Source organism: Pinus tabuliformis, chromosome 1_1 (genome assembly GCF_031772625.1).
Source record: "Pinus tabuliformis cultivar Carrire ecotype Pingquan chromosome 1_1, CPIR1, whole genome shotgun sequence".
In the NCBI taxonomy this organism is placed as follows: Eukaryota; Viridiplantae; Streptophyta; class Pinopsida; order Pinales; family Pinaceae; genus Pinus; species Pinus tabuliformis.
Window position 1 is genome coordinate 919,743,020 of NC_142297.1, and position 21,745 is coordinate 919,764,764.

The 21,745-nt window shown below is 40.1% G+C and overlaps 2 protein-coding genes across 2 annotated transcripts; both read right to left on the minus strand.

Moving 5' to 3' along the window:
- Positions 1 to 11,698: 11,698 nt before the first annotated feature.
- Positions 11,699 to 12,785, minus strand: LOC149217417 (uncharacterized). The gene is made up of 3 exons (XM_089390203.1): positions 12,370 to 12,785; positions 11,953 to 12,338; positions 11,699 to 11,835 (listed from the first exon to the last, which is right to left on the minus strand). The coding sequence occupies exons 1-3, from the start codon at positions 12,783 to 12,785 to the stop codon at positions 11,699 to 11,701; spliced, it is 939 nt and encodes a 312-aa protein (XP_089246329.1).
- Positions 12,786 to 17,165: 4,380 nt separating this feature from the next.
- On the minus strand, positions 17,166 to 17,603 carry LOC149217418 (uncharacterized). Its single transcript, XM_089390204.1, has one exon. The coding sequence runs from the start codon at positions 17,601 to 17,603 to the stop codon at positions 17,166 to 17,168; it is 438 nt and encodes a 145-aa protein (XP_089246330.1).
- Between the last annotated feature and the right edge of the window lie 4,142 nt (positions 17,604 to 21,745).

Genomic DNA, 21,745 nt, shown 5'->3' on the forward strand with positions numbered 1-21,745 from the left:
ACATTCAGGAGGAAATGGAGTTCATGGACATCTCCTTTCTTGGTGCAGCATATCGATATGTTGTCAAGATTGAAGAGAAATTCAAGTAGAAGAAGTGATACTTTGGATATGAAAACCCAAATCAGAGAAAAGGCACCCTAAAGCCACAAAGAAAAGGGAAAGGTCAGGTCGTGACCCCCTAGGAAAAATCCTCAAAGGTACAAGCCAAGAATAATCAGAAGGTGAAGAAAGACACTGAAAGGTGGTGTGAGTTCCATAAAACTCCCTCTCACAACATAAACAAATGTCACGTGAAGCCAGTGCTAGTGGTCAAGCTAAAATACTCAAAGACAGATGCATGCTTTGATTCTGAGTCATAACCCAATGAAGGAAGCAACAAGGGAAATAAAATCATTGACATTGAACTCACTATGATGGTAGAAACCACCAAGCTCCAAAAGGTGGAACCTGAGGATCCAGAGGAGGGGGAGTGCCTCTTCATCTTGAATATGTGGGTAAAGGGTTCGCCGATGTAGTTCATCATTGACATTGGGAGGCAAAAGAACCTATTCTCACCCAAGGTCGTTAAGATATTGAAGTTTCCAACAATGTCACACCCACATTTATACACAATCGAGTGGCACCACCAAGGGCGAGATCTCTGTGTCAATGAGTAGTGTTGTCTTCCTTATAGAATCAAGGCTTTTTTAGATGAGGTATTGTGTGATGTTTCCCCTCCGGATTTCTGTAATGTTTTATTAGGTTATCCATACCTATGGAAGCATCATGTTGTATATGAATATAGACCTCATTCCCTTATTATTACTTTGGGTCATAAATTGTGAAAGATGAAAGAAGTAGTGTCACCTACTGCCTTTTATTTGATCTCTACTAAACAATCTAGTAAGATCATTTCCCAATCTAGGAAAATTTTATTCCTTATGATTCTCCTTTAGAGCAGGAGGAATATTGTGGCCACATCCATGGCCTCCAGATAGGGCTCCTCTACACATTAGTAGTAGATGGACAAAGTCATGGAGGAGTACAGGGACATCTTCACCTCACCCACAGGGATACCCAAACACTGTCAAGTCAAGCACTCGATCGATCTGACCCCAGTTGCACTACTACCCAATGAACCAATCTACCAATGCTATGTTCTAGAGAATAATCAAAATCAAGAGGTAGATTCCGTAGTTATTGCAGAAAGGTTGCATCCAGCCAAGTTCATTACCCTGTGGGTGCCCGATCATGTTGGTACAAAAGAAGAAGAGAACATGGAGGCTTTGTATTGACTATCAGGAACTGAATAAGGTCACCATCCAAAATAGGTATCTAATCCCATGGATTTATGACCTTCTGGACCAGCTCAATGGAGCCAAATATTCCAACAAGGGCATTTTTGAATGGCTAGTCATGACTTTCAGGTTGACGAATGCCCCCACATCCTTCATGTGGTTGATGGATGACATCGTTCTTACCTTCACCAACTTATTTGTGGTAGTGTATCCAGATGACAAACTAATCTTCAGCTAGAGTTGGTAATAGCACATACACCATATTCGACAGGTCCTCCAAACCTTGTGACAACACAAATTATGGGTCAATTTGGAGAAATGTACTTTTTTTATGACACAGGTTCAATATTTGGGGTACATCATTGATGATCAGGGTGTGCATGTGGACCTAGACAAGGTACAAGTTATTTGGGATTGGCTAGCCCCAACCACTCTAATAGTTCTACGCATATTTTTGGGTCTTGCCAATTTCTATCATAGGTTTGTGTTGGGATTCCCTCATATCACTTGGCCTTTAAGTCAAGTCACCAAGGGTAGAGCGAAAGAAAATTTCAATTGTTCTCAATCGTAATAGAAGGTGTTTCTCGAGTTGAAGCATTACCTTTTCTCTACACCAGTGTTGACATTAGCAAACCAGTAGTAACCATTCAAAATTGAGACAGATGCCTCCAACTATGTTGTTGGTGCAATTCTTACCCAGTAGGGACATCTAGGTGCATATCACAGTGAGACACTTTTGGATAGAGTCTGAAAGTATCCCACCTAATGTATTCCATTGTGAAGGTGTACTAATAATAGAAGCATTAAATTATGGGGAATGAAACATTCATCCACATATATCACCAACTCCTGTAGTTCATATAAGGAAAGTTGTAGAATGTTTGCTATAAGAAATAGTCCACATATCTGCAACAGTTCCATTTGAACATTAAGTACGAAAAGGGAAACACCAATAATTTTTTCAGACTACCTCAGCTAACCACTAGTTATGGCATTGACCACTATGCTCGACTCTTGTGGACACGGGACTTCAGGATGGCCGCACCTTTGCAATAGTAATCTAGAATTTGACACCACATACCAGATGCTCCTAGAATGTAAGAAAGTTCTATAATTTCACGTCCAATACACACTATTATTCCACCTAGGACAACTTTGTATTCCTTGAAGCGAGTGTGCCAAGATTATTTGGGAGGCGCACTACAGTCAGGTGATTGGACATTTGGGGTAGAAAAGATAGTGGTAGTGCTACTGAAGTATTTTTATTAGTTAAACCTTCAAGGGGATGTTGGGAAATACATCGGATCCTACACTACCTACACCATTGCCAAAATTACAATCAAGAAGCAAGTCCTGTATACTCCTCTCCCTACTCCTATTCAGCCCTGGGAATGCATCACCATGGATTACATGTCAAGCCTTCTGTTAGCACTCACAACGTACCTCAAGGCTAAGAAGAGGCAATTTCAAGGTAACCTCAGACCAAGCTTTCAATCTGGCATCTAGCCCTACCAGACCAGAGAGGGCTCTCTCTTTGCCAACAATATATGGCTGCAATAAATGAAATTTTAGGCTAGCTATGGAGTGCGGGGATTTGTTTAAAAGGTTTTTGGGTTGAAAACAACAAGAGAAAGGACCACTGGACTATGGAGTCAATGCCAGTTTCTACCAGCAAACTTGGGGCAAAGTAAGTGCAATGTTTAGCCAAATAAAATATTGCAAATGTGAGAAGAATAGGGGAGAAAGCTCGTTGCCCTACAGGTATCAAACAGGGGATGGATCCGTGGTAGCAGTTTTCGACAAAAGAGAAACACAGGGTTACTCAACAAAGCATCTAATAGAGGATGGATTCTGCAAAGACAACCACTACATTTAACAACAAAATCATCATGAAAGGAGCATCTTGTGTAGATTAATTCCAAACACATCTCTGAGATAATGTTGTAACAAGGTAGAGAAAACCAAATATGTAAGTGAATTACAGGAAAAACATACTATACATTAACACTGTAATGGATCCCAAGTCCAAAGGGCAGAAACTACTTTATTAAAATAATAGTCAAGAGAAACTTTACACAGTCCCAAGTAGCCTCTCTCTGCTGCAAAAATCGAACCATTACATCTCAAAAATTATCCCATATATACCCTATTACATATTAATTATGATTTCCTAAACATAGGAATCAAAATAATAAAAATAAAAAAGAAAACCAAATATGTGCTATGGTCAAATTACATGAACTAAATTATAACTAAATAATCTAACTAAATCTTTATCAAAAAGAACAATTGATTCGTTGCCACAAGTCAAAATGCCTGCCAAAGTTTGTTTGGAACCGTCACTGGAAATTTGGAATGTTTAACAGCTGTTGATTTCAAGCCCACAAACTCTGCCACCTATCAATTGGAAAATTTGAACGTTGCCATCTATCCCCTTCAAAAACTTAGCGTTGTTGATTTCATGGCTAAAACATTTGCCATTGGTTCTTAGAAAAATTCAAATAATGCCACATGCCTCTTTCAAAAACTTGATTGACTACTATTACCGGGAATAGTGTCTATGCAGAACTGCTAATCCCACTAAGGCTGGTAGCTACCTTAGAAACAAACAAAGTAAAACTACTTTCGTTTTCCTTTATGAAAGATAGATGAGAGAAGAATAAAGGAGACCAACCTCTGTCTTGCGCTTGCTTCCTTGCTCGATTCCTCTCTCTTCTGATAGTCCTTTGCTACTTGCTTTCCTGTATACCCAGCTTCACAGAGTACCTGTAGAATCAAAGCAACATAACACTATACGAGAACATAGATCTATTATCATAAGTAATATAGGATCAGATGTATTTTAACCATACAAATGCATAAAACATAAATCATACAAGAGTATGGAGGAAAACTTGAATAGATTTATTGATAATCAAGAAAGAGCCAAGAGAATTACAACCAATTGTTCTGACCCAGCATCATCCTCTCAGCAAGAAGCCCTTCTTCACCTCATGAGAAGCTTAGATCACCCAACACTATGATATTGCACCAATAAACCAGTAGCACTTCCTTACAAGATACAAAATTCCAGCCTCCAGATCTCTGGGATGAGGGATCCATATATAGATGTTTGCAAGGGAGGTGAGTCAGCTTTTGAGATTTGATTAGTGTCTCCCCTCTGATAGTTCTTGATTCCACTTGGAGATTGATGATCTCTTACTCATCCTTGGTCGAATTTAGAGAGGCAAGTGTCATAGGAGAAGTTTCTAGAAGATTCCATGCTTCTCCACCTCGCGGATTGACCATGCCATTTATCCCTTCTCGCCCATCGCACCCCATAGAAGGGATTTTTGACATGCAACACACCTACTGCGTGTGTTTAGGTGGGATGCAACGCACCTTGCCTATGGAGCAGGTGAAATGGTCCAGTTTTGACCAGTTCTGAGTGGTTTTTCATGGAGAACTTCTGGGAGAAGCTGTAATCAGTTGACCTTGTTCTTTTAGGGGTTGGAACAACACCTTTAGGGACATAGTAGCCCTTGGTCTATGGACATTTATGCTTGGGGTTGCAGTGCCCAAAAATGTCTATAACAGTTGCCCCCTAAAGCATGAGGTCGTTAATCTTTTTGATGTCGGGTGAAATGCTTTATCATGAGGATCCGAAGTTCTTTCAAGCTGGAAGGAGACCTGTAATAAGATACAATACAACACATTATCTTCATAATATTTTCATGATCTAGCTGAGGTGGGCATTCCCATGCTCAGCTTTATAAATTTATTTTCATGTACATAGGACAGACAATCGTCTGAGTGTAGACTGATGATTCTAGTAGAGCCATCATCCTTTAGATTGGATGATTATCTGTGCAGCAATGATGTACATTTGATGTCTTTATTTTCCTGAATATATATCGCAGCCCGGATGGATGAAACTAGATCCAGGGTCTTCAATCTCGTTCGATCTTCACTCAAAGTACAATTCGATCCATGTGAGAGATGTTCTAGAGTCGAACATGGAAAGACATCGCCTGATTACCAGCCAATGATGTAAGTTGTTAACAGGCGCGAGAGGAATCACTGATAATGATAATGATCCTCAAGGTACTGCAGTACAATTCACGTGGTGTGAATAAGGGACTTGGCGTCGAACACCACGTAAAATCTTTCGGTCGAAGGCCATTGATGTAAACCTGTCGCCGAAAGTGAGAAACTTGCCATTGAGGCATGCAAGCTTCAAAGTACTGATAGGGTTGTTCCTAGATCGACTTCTTGGATAATGAGCTGATGTCGACAAGAAGTGATCTATCATAAGAGGGCCTTAATGAATCCCACATCAATGACACAAAACGGAGCAAATGATTTTAATGGAGGTGAAAACGATCTGGTGATATAAGGTTCAGGGTGGCAGTCATGAAAGAATGGAGCGTAAATGTATTGCAGTGGGTGAGACATAGGTGAATTCTCTGAGCGACTTCTCTAGAACATATCGGCGACATTGACATGATGGATCAGTAGCATTAACCCCAAATGTGGATGGTGCGATGGAACCATGGTGATATGACCAGTGAATGGAACAACCCAACCCGACTAGGATGCGGAGTGAAAGTGTCATGTTCAAGAGCGACTTGCTACCAACAAAGTTTCTTCAAGTTTTCTTCCCAATTTTTCCCCAGTCATTGCTGACCAGTACCTCTTTATTTTTGTCAAGCTTGAGGAGGATAACATATGCTTGTTCTATAATTTTCCCTTCGGGCAAACCCATCACTATGTTTTAATGAGCCTAGTGATAGTGAAACTCGTTCTTGTCTGTTATGGACAAGTTTGTCGCTATTAGGTTTTAACGAGTTTAACGACAAAGATAACTCGGTCCTTTTCAATTTTAGAGAGTCTGAAAAAGGGACGTAAAGGAAACTCCAAAAATCCTTTTTCATCATCTAATCCCTTAGGTCCGAAAAAGTATAAAACAATACAGAAGGGATGAATTTTTAGTACTTTTAACAAGCCGAACAAAACAAGCGCTCGATCTTTTTGTGTAATAATCCCTCAGGTCAAAAAAGATTAAAATCTAAAGGAGGGATAGAACTTCCGGTCACTTTAATGAGCTGGAGAGGCCAATGGCTCGGAAATATTTTCATATTTTATGAGTCAGTTGAAAAGAGCTTAAAGGATACTCGTCTTTGAGGAACGAGTGATAAATTCGGGTAGCAGTTGATTCCAGGTAAGGTTTGGAATTTTCCAATCACGGCAGTGTCACAAGGAAGGCTAACAAGATCACTCTTCGCAGTTGTTCCTCAAAAGGGGTAAACAATCAAGTGGAAGTGAATGATCGGCCAATATAAAGTGGAGGTGATGATGAGAACACGACCAAGGCTTCAAAGGCTGAAGTACTACATTCACGATGGTTATTTACCGAAAATTGGTTCATTTTTTAATGAGCTTAAACGCTGGGGGAAACATTTGCTCATTGCTTATGTTTATTTTTTAACGAGCATGAAGTCCGCGTTAAAACTGCTTGATCCAGTCGTATAATAAGAATGTCTCATCTAAAAACGGCATTTTTTCAAAGCTTTGCCCCACATCCTTTCTTTATGCAAGTTAGGAAACGACCAATCCTACGAGTTTAAAGGGTTAGAGGACCTACAAATTTAAAAAATAAATGGTCGCTCTTCGCTTGCATGCCAAAAGGTTTGCATGCCCCCAGGTATAGAGACATAGAGTTTCAAGGTTACCCTGCAATTTGCAGACAAAACATTTGTTTTATCGGGAAAGGCCTACCTTTTTCAGGTTACCAAAGATTGTTCTATTCGTACCACAAACAAAACACTTCTTTGGCGATGTCTACCGAAATAGACAAAGGCGAGTGGCGCAGACGCCTCCACTCACATAACTTTGACGAGGGAATCTTATTCCAGTCTAACCCCCTTTTCCTAGACGGACGGGAGTGTCAGACTAGTCAGATATCCTTCGCAGAAACCTACCCTATACCTGAAGTTTTCCTACCGAAGCAGACCAGGGTGCATGCCCCCTGGGTTTCAGTCATGTCCTCCGAATCACTCGTGCTCATCATGTGGATGGACTAGGGATTGACGAGACATTCCTTGCATGAAAAGACCATTCAGGGATGGTATATGACTATTCGCTATGCGTAAACCGGGGAATGAAAGCTGGTCTATGAGCTTGACCACTCTTCTTTCGTGCGGAAAACACATTACTCTAAAGAGTGAGGAGACAATGGCTCCCATGCAATAAATATATTCTCGTCCAAGGAGTAGATTGTAATCCAGGGGTCCTTGGACTACCATTACGTTCATTTGAATGGTTTTCCCTCTCAATGTTATGGGCACATCGGGAAGGATCCCTAACGGTCGACTAGTTCCTTTGTCAAAGCCTGTTAGATTTCTCATTTCAGGCAAAAGCAATGGCGAACCAAGCGCTTTCCAAGCAGTTGAGGAAAGGATACTCACAGAAGCCCCTTCATCTATGATGGTACCGGCCATGACCATTCTATATATTTGAGCAATGATTCAGAATGGTACACTAGCCGGTAAACAGGGTCTACCTAGTAGATTCCAGTCAAAGGAAACAACTAGGTTGCTTGGAGGTGGGACCGAATAGATGGCCGGGTACGACTCTGATGAACTTTCTTCTTGCGGTAAAGGAACGGGTAAACTGCCCCCATGTTCATCGGAGTCTGTGCTTACGAAAAGAATTTGGACGGTGTCATCCTTGTTCTCTTCGTGACTGTATCATCTGAAGATGGAACCTCTGAAGGTAAGACCAGGTCAACTGCCGCCTCGACCTTTTGACTTTCGTCTGACATGGATTCAGATGGTTTTTCTTCAGTGATAGATATTTCGGCCGACCATAAGGGCGTGTCAGCCGGATTTTCAACTAGTGACGGACTTGGCAAGAGTTTCTTATATCCAGGAGGGAGCCATAATGGTGAAACTAGACAGTCATCCAAAACTCTTTTAGCCTCGTCTAAGAAGGGACAATGGTGGACGGTGTGATCGCCTTCACACAGTTTACAAGGAAATTTGCATTTTCCTTTTTGTCCAGGGGCTTCAATTTCACTAGTTGACGGTGTATTTTCAACATGATCATCAGAGGTTGACGAAACTAGGTTGTGCAAACGAGGAGACCAGTCCCTTAAGATCCGAGGGATGCAAGGACAATCTCTATGATAGTGGTCTCCTTTGCAAATGACACATGGTGATTTAGGCCTGGTCAGTGCAGTGTGTGGATTTTCGCTAGACGATGCTTGGTTGCCCCTTTTCGCCTTTGGCTCCTTCTTCTTCTTCTCTTTCTTCTTCTTTTCCTTCTTCTTCTCAGGTACTTGATTTTTGGCTTTACCAGCTTCATCAAGTGAAGAGGAAGGAGGAGAGGAAGAATTGAATGAAGTAGAGGGTTGGGGGGTAACTCTGGAATCATTTAGTTGCTGACTCGATTGTTCAGGAATCGCGGTGTTCTGAACGACGGAGGTTGAGAAAAGCCATACGGGCAAGCCTATTGTCAATCCTGGAAGTGACAATGTGGCCATATGGGGCGCACCAACATCTCCCCAAGAGGAGAAGGGACTAGGATTTCCTCCAAGGGGAACTCCTTGGTTGGTGGACTACATTTTCTCAACCTAAGACCAATGTAGGAAAGGTGATAATTATTCCGTTTAAAATAAATTTTAGACGCTTTGACACAACTTGTTTTTTCAATTTTTAAGAGTTGAGAAAAAACAAAAGATGACTCTAGTCGCCTTCGATTTTTAATGAGCCTGAAGTGAAAAGTGCTAAGATGGACCTTTTCCGTTAAGGATTCTGAAAAGGAACGAAAGGAACTGCTCTGGAAATCTAGACAGAGGGATTACCAAACCAATCACAAAACTGCAAAATACTTTTTACGGTACGGCAGTCAATCTTCCCGAATGTTGTGTTCAGTGCATTGCGATCGATAGGGCGGCAGACACGGCTTCCTATGGATAAAGGATTAAGCCTATTGTGGTCTCCCAAAATATACTCGACGGTACATGGGAGCACAAGTCCGTACTGGCACTTATCGTCTCAAAGTGGAGGAATCACCCAACCAACAGTGAAAACAACAGTTACCAGGCTTTACGATGCCAGAATACGTCTCTAGCCTAGACTTCTAGATGTTGTGCGTTAGGTTCCAAAGCGTTGTTAGATTCATTAAATTTATTTTATAGTTGATATTGCTTAAGAAATTTGCCTTTCAGGTTCACCGCGTGATGTAGATGTACAATTCCTAAAATGCAATCTAAGATGATAAACAGTCGTTTGGTCTTCTTTTCTGCAAATGAAAATCCTAGCTACTAAGGAAAGAGAGATGGCGTTCTTTCAACAAAGAGCATAGAGCACACACTATATGCACTGTCCTAAATCAAACCAACAAACAGTCTAAATGCAAATGCACATGCATGTATTTGTTTTCAGCCTTCTTAATGTGTAAATGATAAAAAGAAAGCTAATGCACAAATCTGAATTATTTTTCAAAGCGACAATTACTAACAAGTTTCTTTTCAAAACAAAATGAGGACAATGACAACATTTTGCGATTTGGAATTGAAAACTTGCTTTCGACACTAGAAAAACTACTAATTCAGATCAAATACAAGAGTAACCAAGTAATCGACTATCAAGAACAATTAGATTCTCTTCTATGACTGAAAATGACACTTGGGACACTTTCAAATCAAGAAACGACAGTACAATTACGCTACTTCTTTGTAAAGGAGAACTGAAAATGACTCAAAAAATACATAAAAACATTTACAGTTCTTTGCACAATGGAGGCGGAATATCAGCAAGGAAAGGGGTTTAAAACAGAGGTGTACTGACTACAGGTAGCAAAACTCCTGAATAGATCTGAAAAGAGTGAACACAGAAACCAAAATTTAGGAACAAGGCCTTGTCTGATCAGCACACCTGTAACACAGTGAAACTGAAATGCAACACACCTACTACACTCGGGAAGTGCGCTGAATTTGAGGTTCACAGAACAGACAGTGCGCTGGACCAGGGACGAGACTTTGATTGGGTTCCGGGTCACAGTTTTCAGTTCAGTTCAGGGATTTTGGCCGAGCAAGTGGTAATCAGTAAATCAATCACAGGGGTAGATCTAAGGAGGTTACTAGAGCCACCACAAGGGCAATTAGAGAGTTTGTAAATCAATTGTTTAATTCATAAACAAAACCTAGAGATTGACTGAAGCAGCGTTGATCTACTTTGCACTTGCATAGCAAATGCAGTTCGAAGGCTAGCTGGCTTGACTTCAGGCTCCGTCTGTAAGTTTATAAAGTAAACAAATGTAGATGAACAAATAATCTACTCGCTCCCCAGTGGAGTCGCCATTTTGTTACCGGGAATAGTGTCTATGCAGAACTGCTAATCCCACTAAGGCTGGTAGCTACCTTAGAAACAAACAAAGTAAAACTACTTTTGTTTTCCTTTATGAAAGATAGATGAGAGAAGAATAAAGGAGACCAACCTCTGTGTTGCGCTTGGTTCCTTTGCTCGATTCCTCTCTCTTCCGATAGTCCTTTGCTACTTGCTTTCTTGTATACCCAGCTTCACAAAGTACCTGTAGAATCAAAGCAGCATAACACTATATGAGAACATAGATCTATTATCATAAGCAATATAGGATCATATGTATATTAACCATACAAATGCATAAAACATAATCATACAAGAGTATGGAGGAAAACTTGAATAGCTTTATTGATAATCAAGAAAGAGCCAAGAGAATTACAACCAATTGTTCTGAACCAGCATCATCCTCTCAGCAAGAAGCCCTTCTTCACCTCATGAAAAGCTTAGATCACCCAACACTATGATATTGCACCAATAAACCAGCAGCACTTCCTTACAAGATACAAAATTCCAGCCTCCGGATCTCTGGGATGAGGGATCCATATATAGATCTCTGCAAGGGAGGTGAGTCAGCTTTTGAGATTTGATTAGTGTCTCCCCTCTGATAGTTCTTGATTCCACTTGGAGATTGATGATCTCTTACTCATCCTTGGTCGAATTCAGAGAGGCAAGTGTCATAGGAGAAGTTTCTGGAAGATTCCATGCTTCTCCACCTCACGGATTGACCTTGCCATTTGTCCCTTCTTGCCCATCGCACCCCATAGAAGGGCTTTTCGACATGCAGTGCACCTACTGTGTGTGTTTAGGTGGGATGCAACGCACCTTGCCTATGGAGCAGGTGAAATGGTCCAGTTTTGACCAGTTCTGAGTGGTTTTTCATGGAGAACTTCTGGGAGAAGTTGTAATCAGTTGACCTTGTTCTTTTAGGGGTTGGAACAACACCTTTAGGGACTTAGGAGCCCTTGGTTTATGGACATTTATGCTTGGGGTTGCAGTGCCCAAAAATGTCTATAACAACTGCCACCTTGCACCCACTTGCACCAATCTCTACTGATCCTATTTCTCTTTGGATGTCTCTTTGATTGCAATGGAAACACCCCTGCCACGAATATGGAAGAGAGTTCCAGGAGCAAATAATTCTTCTTTTGCAATTTCAATTGGTTTTAGAGCCAATGGGTTTGGATCTCCTTTGTCTAAAGATAGTCCACATAGGATTTTACTGCAAGTTACTTCAGATCCCGCAGTTTCTTTCTTACTTTTATCACCTAAGTCATTTGCACTTCATAATCTTGCATATGCAACATACTTACGGGCTGCATCTTGTGCATATGACAATGCCTGCATTGTATTTACTACAAGATCTGCAACACCCTTATGCTCTTCTCTCTCCAAGAGGCTTGTCCAATTAGTAAGAAGTATTTCATTTTGTAACCTCGCTAATGACACCCCACTCATCCTTGGGATAGCATCATCCTGCAACACCACTGTGGTGACAAAGTCAAGACAATCTTCTGCAAGGTTTTTCGAGATACAAGGTAGAGTTTCAATTCCAACAACAGATACAATATTAGGACTAAAACCTAGCTCTTTTTTTGATCTTTTCCTAAGCATTATTGCTAGCAATGTTGCTGCAGCTCCTCCAAGTGAATGCCCTACCAATCTTAATCCAAAACCCTTGTGCATTTCAAGGAACTTCCTTAAGGTCTCTAGCTCATGGAAAAAAAAACCAACGTGTAGCTTCAACTGTCCCAAAATGAACTTGAAATCCATCAAAAGAGACTTCCTGGTTGCTCAGAGAAACCATATCAGTAACAATGTCATGGACTGTGTGTGTTCCACGGATACCAAGTACTACCAACTTATTGCGAATGTCAACTCCAATATAATATCCAGGCCGCATCACATTTGAATTGCTTACAAACTTCAAAACATTACTTTCTCGAAGCATGTTGTTACGTGCCAGACCTGAAGCATCTTTCATGTAAGCACCTTTTGCCAGTTCTACATGATATATCAGATCCTGAACCACATAGTTGGAGAAGATCTGTTCACCACTGATATTATCAATTGCCATTTCAGAAGCATGACGAAGAGAGAGAAGATAAAGACCTAGAGTAAGAGCCCCCAAGCTCCATTCTTGCATTCCAAGAGTACTCTGATGTAGACTTGTAGCACTTTCCACAAGAGAATGAGTACTAACAGGGCTAGGTCCATTTTCAGAGTCACCTAGTGGTAGAACCCACTTGTAGAGTTGTAAATCTGGCTCCAGAATATTTCTAAGCCATGCCAGTTGAGAGCTCCATTTTTTTATCACTCAAGTCCTTTGGATTGCCACTTTGTTTATCAATAGATATTTCCTGCCTAGAGGACATTTGTTCATGCAATTTAGGTGGCTTGGCACAATGAGCTTTGCCATATTTCAATTCTAACTTATTGCCATCCAGTTGCTCTGCTTTAGATTGATACCAACCATAATGAGAGAAAACATGTTGAATGGATTTGCTACATGCTTTCAATTGGTTTTTCAGAATATTGAATCTGTTGTTCATCCATCGCAGAGCTTGCTTCTGATATGGCTGCAGATCACACAATAGAGTAGAAGGTGGATCCATTTCCTCTAGATGACAACACTCTGATGCAAGTTTGCCCAATTCTGAATCAGAAAAATCCTCCTCTCCTTCATTCTCTTGCTCATTGACAAAGCGTGAATCCAATTTCGACAGACGGGTTCTACGTACAGTGCCAAAGGGCTATGCGTAGTGCCACACTTCTAGAAGTGCAGCGCCACAGCCAGGATCGCAGTGCCAAACTCCAAATTGGCTTGACTTTCAATTTTTTGACTTGACTTCTATTTTTTGACTTGTGTGTGTTGTTGATGCAGGGGCACTTGGAATTTGGAGCATATCGAGGGGGTAAAAGGAAACTTCCCACCTGATCTTCCTGTTATGAATTTATTGTGTCGAAATTGAACTCGCACATATGTCTGTCCTATAGCTACCTCTAACTTTATCTTTCTCTTCTTTGATTATATCTTGTTAGGATTTCCCCTATGGTGTAATGATCTATTTGGCTGCATTTTAAAACAATTCCCATTCTGCAATGTTGATTTTTTCTGTGATGAAATAATTTCTTACAAAAGTGTTCTCTATAGAATTATAGTTTCCTCGATTGAAATTCTCATCATTAAGCTCCAAGCCAATGGCTACACTTGAGGGATTCCTAATGTTTAATTCCATTTGGTTTTCATAGCTTCTGCCAGATATTTTTCCTCCTGAGTAGCTACAACCTTTTGCGAGTGGACTTTGATCTTGGAACACTCAAAAGACATTGACATCTACCTCCTCATCAATTGTAACCTCCCCCAGATTCATACTTATAATTCTCCAAGTAATTCCTCTTAAGAACCATGAGACCAGCAGTTGTAAACCTTTCACAAGCAATATTCCTATCAACAATGTACACTGCCCTCTACACAGGATATCTCTTTCAATCAAAGCAGAGAAACAAGCTCGCCATATGTTGAGATGAGGATTAGCAGCACTGTAATAGGCCTCAAATGCTATGTTCTTTCCTTCTCTATCACAGTCCAACGACTGACATCTCCTAGTTTCCTCGGGATCATTAAACACATAAACAGCTACACGGGGAGATCTTTGAGTCAATCATTCATTCGGTCATCTTTTGATCTAGGAGCCAGTTTTGGGAGTGCGATATACCATAGGAGAGCTTTTTCTGAGCTGCTTCTGATGGACACACTTATGACATGTTTTGTGTTGAATATCATGTGCAAAACATCTAAGAAAAGCAAACATAGTAAGAATCCCATTTTTATCACTGAAGGAAGACCAAAGGACTAACTCTAATAGTGGTGTCATCAGGGATGGTAGCTCCTTGGAGGTGCCAAGAACTGCAGATCTCTGGGAACTTGTAGATTAGTACCTCATCCATTGGGCAATACGGTCAAACAACTACAAACCTGAACAACTTATACCAATCCAAAAACATAGATACACTGCAACCTATACATACACAAATACCGGAAGCAGAAATGCTACCTTGGGCAGCTTATTTATACACAAACCTACCCTACTTTGCAGCAAAATCAATAGATCCAGTGATATTGTAATGCCAGATCAACCAATCAAGTAACTGTGACAAGGATGCCATTTGGAAGTACTTGAACCAGGACACAAATGTAAATTCTGGCAACCATACATGCACATAATGAGTTTCGCTGTGTGAAAGACAATCTGATCTATCATTCAAACTGAAAAAAATTTCCATGTACGCAGCATAGGATCGAAGAAATCAAACTCTGTTTGCTGCCCCAACTCCTTAATAAATGGTTCCAGCTGGAAACTATCAATGCAAATATCCACAGGAAACCTTACCTTCTCTTCCTTCTTGCTGAAAAAGGTCCCCAAAGAATGGGACTCGACAATCCAAATCCTAGGACTGTATTTGGGTCTCCAATTCAGTTAGATATCCTTCAATTTTGATGGCAAACCTTTGCAAAAAATTGAGCTTAACTTCATGGCTACATCGACAAGATTTTAGATAAGAAGAAAGATATCAAGCAAAGTTCTCATCTACCTTATCATTTGTGCACATATCTTCCCATTCTCTATCCTTGAAAAGAGGCTGCCCTATTTAGAATTCTTCCTCCTTCTCTATCCATGTTTCAAGAAAGATATGCCAAAAATCTGCAAAGGACTTAATAGATCTAATAGGAAAACCTTCAATCCATCTTCTACATTTGCCTTGAAATGAATCAAAGAACAAACTGATGAAGACATCTTCCTTTTTAACTCTAAGAATTTTTACAAACGTTTTAAATTTTTCTATATGTTCTAGAGTCAAAGTCAGATCTTCCCCATTGAATTTAGGGCCCTTACTCAAAATGTATGCATCCTTTGGTAATTGATTAGGAAAACCAGGAAGATTAGAAAAATCGATACATAAATACCTTGAACAAATAGAAGCAACATCTGAATCCTTCATTTAGCCAGTGGAGCCACCATCAATAATTTAAAACTCGGGATTTTGAACAGTGGAGTTGCCAAGTGGATGTTTCAGCCTTCATATGTGTCTGACTGCCATCCACCATCAACAATCAGATTTGCAACTTGAATGATCTTTCCTGAAGAAGATCTGTCACCTTGTCCCTGACAGCGGTGCCAAAATGTTAGCACTCAGAACGTACCTCAAGGTTGAGAAGAGACAATTCCGAGGTAACCTTAGACCAAGCTTTCGATCTAGCATCTAGCCCTGCCAGACCAGAGAGGGCTCTCTCTTTTCCAACAAGATGTGGCTGCAATAAATGAAATTTTAGGCCAGCTATGGAGTGCGGGGATTTGTTTAAAAGGTTTTTGGGTCAAAAACAACAAGAGAAAGGACCATTAGACTATGGAGTTGATGCCAATTTCTGCCAGCAAAATTGGAGCAAAGTAAGTGCAATGTTTAACCAAATAAAAGATTGCAAATGTGAGAAGAATAGGGGAGAAAGCTCGTTGCCCTGCAGACATCAAACAGGGGATGGATCTGCAGTAGCAGCTTTAGACGAAAGAGAAACACAGGGTTACTCAGCGGAGCATCTAACAGAGAATGGATTCTGCAAAGACAACCACTACATTTAACAACAAAATCATCATGAAAGGAGCATCATGTGTAGATGAATTCCTAACACATCTCTTAGATAATGCTGTAACAAGGTAGAGAAAACAAAATATGTAAGTGAATTACAGGAAAAACATACTAGACATTAACACCATAATGGATCCCAGGTCCAAAGGGTAGAAACTACTTTATTAAAATAATATTCAAGAGAAACTTTACACCGTCCCAAGCAGCCTCTCTCTGCTGCAAAAAACGAACCATTACATCTGAAAAATTATCCCATATATACACTATTACATATTAATTATGATTTCCTGAACACAGGAATCAAAATAATAAAAGTAAAAAAGAAAACCAAATATGTGTTACGGCCAAATTACATGAACTAAATTATAACTAAATAATCTAACTAAATCTTTATCAAAAGAACTATTGATTCACTTCCAGAAGTCGAAATTCCTGCCAAAGTTTGTTTGGAACCATTGCTGGAAATCTAGAATGTTTAATAGCTGTTGATTTCAAGCCCACAAATTTTGCCACCTATCCATTGGAAAATTTGAACGCTGCCATCTATCCCCTTCAAAAACTCAATGCTGCTAATTTCATGGCTAAAACATTTGCCATCGGTTCCTAGAAAAATTCGAATAATGCCACATGCCTCTTTCAAAAATTCGATTGACTGCCACCTTGCACCCGCCTATACCAATCTCTATTGATCCTGTTGCTCTTTGGATATTTCTTTGACTGCAATGGAAACACACCTGCCACGAATATGGAAGAGAATTCCAGGAGCAAATAATTCTTCTTCCGCAATTTCAATTGGTTTTAGAGCCAATGGGTTTGGATCCCCTTTGTCCAAAGATAGTCCACATAGGATTTTATTGCAGGTTACTTCAGATATCGCAATTTATTTCTTACTTTTATCACCTAAGTCATTTCCACTTCTTAATCTTGCATATGCAGCATATTTACGGGCTGCATCTTTTGCAGATGACAATGCTTGCATTGTATTTACTACAAGATCTGCAACACCCTTCCGCTCTTCTCTCTCCAAGAGGCTTGTCCAATCAGTAAGAAGTATTTCATTTTGTAACCTCGCTAATGACACCCCACTCATCCTTGGGATAGTATCATCCTGCAACACCACTGTGGTGACAAAGTCAAGACAATCTTTTGTAAGTTTTTTCGAGGTACAAGGTGTAGTTGCAATTCCAACATCAGATATAGTATCAGGACTAAAACCTAGCTCTTTTTCTGTTCTTTTCCTAAGCATTATTGCTAGAAATGTTGTTGCAGCTCCTCCAAGTGAATGCCCTACCAATCTTAATCCAAAACCCTTGTGCATTTCAATGCACTTCCTTAAGGTCTCCAACTCATGGAAAAAAAAACCAACGTGCAGCTTCAACTGTCCCAAAATGAACTAAAAATCCATCAAAAGAGACTTCCTGGTTGCTCAGAGAAACCATATCACTAACAATGTCATGGATTGTATGTGTTCCACGGATACCAAGTACTACCAACTTATTACAAATGTCAACTCCATTATAATATCCAGGCCGCATCACATTTGAATTGCTTACAAACTTCAAAACATTACTTTATCGAAGCATGAGGTTACGTGCCAGACCTGCAGCATCTTTCATGTAAGCAACTTTTGCCAGTTCTACATGATATATTAGATCCTAAACCACATAGTTAGAGAAGATCTGTTCACCCCTGATACTATCAACCACCATTTCAGAAGCATGATGAAGAGAGAGAAGATAAAGACCTAGAGTAAGACCCCCCAAGGTCCATTCTCACTTTCCAAGAGTACTCTGATGCATACTTGTAGCACTTTCTACAAGAGAATGAGTATTAGTAGGGTTAGGTCGATTTTCAGAGTCACCTAGTGGCAGAAATTGCTTGTAGAGTTGTAAAGCTGGCTCCAGAATATTGCTAAGCCACGTCAGTTGAGAGCTCCATTTTTTATCACTCAAGTCCTTTGGATTGCCACTTTGTTTATCAGTAGATATTTCCTACCCAGAGGAAAGTGGTTCATCCAATTTAGGTGGCTTGGCACAATGAGCTTTTCAATCTTTCATTTCTAACTTATTTCCATCCAGTTGCTCTGCTTCAGATTGCTGCCAACCATAATGAGAGAAAACATGTTGAACGGATTTGCTACCTGCTTCCAGCTGCTTTTTCAGAATATTGAATATATTTTTCATCCAGCATAGAGCTTGCTTCTGATATGGACGCAGATCACACAATAGAGTAGAATGTGGATCCATTTCCTCCAGATGAAAACTCTCTGATGCAAGTTTGCCCAATTCCAAATCAGACAAATCCTCCTCTCCTTCATTCTCCTTCTCATTAACAAAGTGTGAATCCCATTTTAACAGACAGTTGTACGCTAGCGCCGAAGGGCTACGCGCATTACCACACTTCCAGAAGCACAGTGTCACAGCCAGGAATGCAGTGCCACACTCCAGATTAGCTTGGCTTTTGATTGTTTGACTTGGCTTCAATTTTCTGACTTGTGTGTGTTGTTGATGCAGGGGCGCTTGGAATTTGGAGCATATCGAGGGGGAAAAAGGAACCTTCCCACCTGATCTTCCTGCTATGAATTTATTATTTCCAAATTGAACTCTTGCACATATGTCTATCCTATAGCTACCTCCGACTTTATCTTTCTCTTCTTTGATTCTATCTTGTTAGGATTTCCCCTCTGGTGTAATGATCTATTTGGCTGCATTTTAAAACAATTCCCATTCTGCAATGTTGATTTTTTCTGTGATGAAATAATTTCTTACAAAAGTGTTCTCTATAGCATTGTAGTTTCCTGGATTGAAATTCTCATCATTAAGCTCCAAGCCAATGGCTACACTTGAGGGATTCCTAATGTTTAATGCCATTTGGTTTTCATAGCTTCTGCCAGATATTTTTCCTCCTGAGTAGCTACAACCTTTTGCGAGTGGACTTTGATCTTGGAACACTCAAAAGACATTGACATCTACCTCCTCATCAATTGCAACCTCCCCTAGATTCATACTTATAATTCTCCAAGTAATTGCTCTTAAGAACCATGAGACCAGCAGCTGTAAACCTTTCACAAGCAATATTCCTATCAACAATGTACACTGCCCTCTACAAAGGATATCTCTTTCAATCAAAGCAGAGAAACAAGCTCGCCATATGTTGAGATGAGGATTAGCAGCACTGTAATAGGCCTCAAATGCTATGTTCTTTCCTTCTCTATCACAGTCCAGCGACTGACATCTCCTAGTTTCCTCGAGATCATTAAACACATAAACAGCTACACGAGGAGATCTTTGAGTCAATCATTCATTCGGTCATCTTTTGATCCAGGAGCCAGTTTTGGGAGTGCGATATACCATTGGAGAGCTTTTTCCGAGCTGCTTCTGATGGACACACTTATGACATGTTTTGTGTTGAATATCATGTGCAAAACATCTAAGAAAAGCAAACATAGTAAGAAGCCCATTTTTATCACTGAAGGAAGACCAAAGGACTAACTCTAATAGTGGTGTCATTAGGGATGGTAGCTCCTTGGAGGTGCCAAGAACTGCAGATCTCTGGGAACTTGTAGATTCATCCATTGGGCAATACAGTCAAACAACTACAAACCTGAACAACTTATACCAATCCAAAAACATAGATACACTGCAACCTATACATACACAAATACCGGAAGCAGAAATGTTGCTTGGGCAGCTTATTTATACACAAACCTACCCTACTTTGCAGCAAAATCAATAGATCCAGTGATATTGTAATGCCAGATCAACCAATCAAGTAACTGTGACAAGGATGCCATTTGGAAGTACTTGAACCAGGACACAAATGTAAATGCTGGCAACCATACATGCACATAATAAGTTTGGCTGTGTGAAAGACAATCTGATCTATCATTCAAACTGAAAAAAATTTCCATGTACGCGGCATAGGATCGAAGAAACCAAACTCTGTTTTCTGCCCCAACTCCTTAATACATGGTTCTAGCTGCAAACTATCAATGCAAATATCCACGGGCAACCTTACCTTCTCTTCCTTCTTGCTGAAAAAGGTCCCCAAAGAATGGGACTCGACAATCCAAATCCTAGGACTGTATTTGGGTCTCCAATTCAGTTAGATCTCCTTCAATTTTGATGGCAAACTCTTGCAAAAAATTGAGCTTAACTTCATGGCTACATCGACAGGATTTCAGATAAGAAAAAAGATATCAAGCAAAGTTCTCATCTACCTTATCATTTGTGCACATATCTTCCCATTCTCTAAAGCCTTGAATAGAGGCTGCCTCTATTTAGAATCCTTCCTCCTTCTCTATCCATGTTTCAAGAAAGATATGCCAAAAATCTGCAAAGGACTTAATAGATCTAATAGGAAAACCTTCAATCCATCTTCTACATTTGCCTTGAAATGAATCAAAGAACAAACTGATGAAGACATCTTCCTTTTTAACTCTAAGAATTTTCACAAATGTTTTAAAATTTTCTATATGTTCTAGAGTCAAAGTCAGATCTTCCACATTGAATTTAGGGCCCTTACTCAAAATGTATGCATCCTTTGGTAATTGATTAGGAAAACCAGAAAGATTAGAAAAATCGATACGTAAATACCTTGAACAAATAGAAGCAACATCTGAGTCCTTCATTTAGCCAGTGGAGCCACCATCAATAATTTGAAACTCGGGATTTTGAACAGTGGAGTTGCCAAGTGGATGTTTCAGCCTTCATATGTGTCTGACTGCCATCCACCATCAACAATCAGATCTGCAACTTGAATGATCTTTCCTGAAGAAGATCTATCACCTCGTCCCTGACAGCGGTGCCAAAATGTTAGCACTCAGAACGTACCTCAAGGTTGAGAAGAGACAATTCCGAGGTAACCTTAGACCAAGCTTTCAATCTAGCATCTAGCCCTGCCAGACCAGAGAGGGCTCTCTCTTTTCCAACAAGATGTGGCTGCAATAAATGAAATTTTAGGCTAGCTATGGAGTGCGGGGATTTGTTTAAAAGGTTTTTGGGTCAAAAACAACAAGAGAAAGGACCATTGGACTATGGAGTTGATGCCAGTTTCTGCTAGCAAAATTGGAGCAAAGTAAGTGCAATGTTTAACCAAATAAAAGATTGCAAATGTGAGAAGAATAGGGGAGAAATCCCGTTGCCCTGCAGACATCAAACAGGGGATGGATCTACAGTAGCAGCTTTAGATGAAAGAGAAACACAGGGTTACTTAGTAGAGCATCTAACAGAGGATGGATTCTGCAAAGACAACCACTACATTTAACAACAAAATCATCATGAAAGGAGCATCATGTGTAGATGAATTCCTACCACATCTCTTAGATAATGCTGTAACAAGGTAGAGAAAACAAAATATGTAAGTGAATTACAGGAAAAACATACTAGACATTAACACCATAATGGATCCCAGGTCCAAAGGGTAGAAACTACTTTATTAAAATAATATTCAAGAGAAACT

What these genes read in the sequence shown, in the direction of transcription:
- LOC149217417 (XM_089390203.1), bottom strand. Translation starts at nt 12,785, where the DNA reads ATGCAAGAATGGAGCTTGGGGGCTCTTACTCTAGGTCTTTATCTTCTC. An exon ending in ACAGTTGAAGCTACACGTTG is followed by an intron (nt 12,339 to 12,369) that starts GTTTTTTTTTCC and finishes AGAGACCTTAAG; the next exon opens with GAAGTTCCTTGAAATGCACA. An exon ending in ATATGCACAAGATGCAGCCC is followed by an intron (nt 11,836 to 11,952) that starts GTAAGTATGTTG and finishes GACTATCTTTAG; the next exon opens with ACAAAGGAGATCCAAACCCA.
- LOC149217418 (XM_089390204.1), bottom strand. Translation starts at nt 17,603, where the DNA reads ATGCACAAGGGTTTTGGATTAAGATTGGTAGGGCATTCACTTGGAGGA.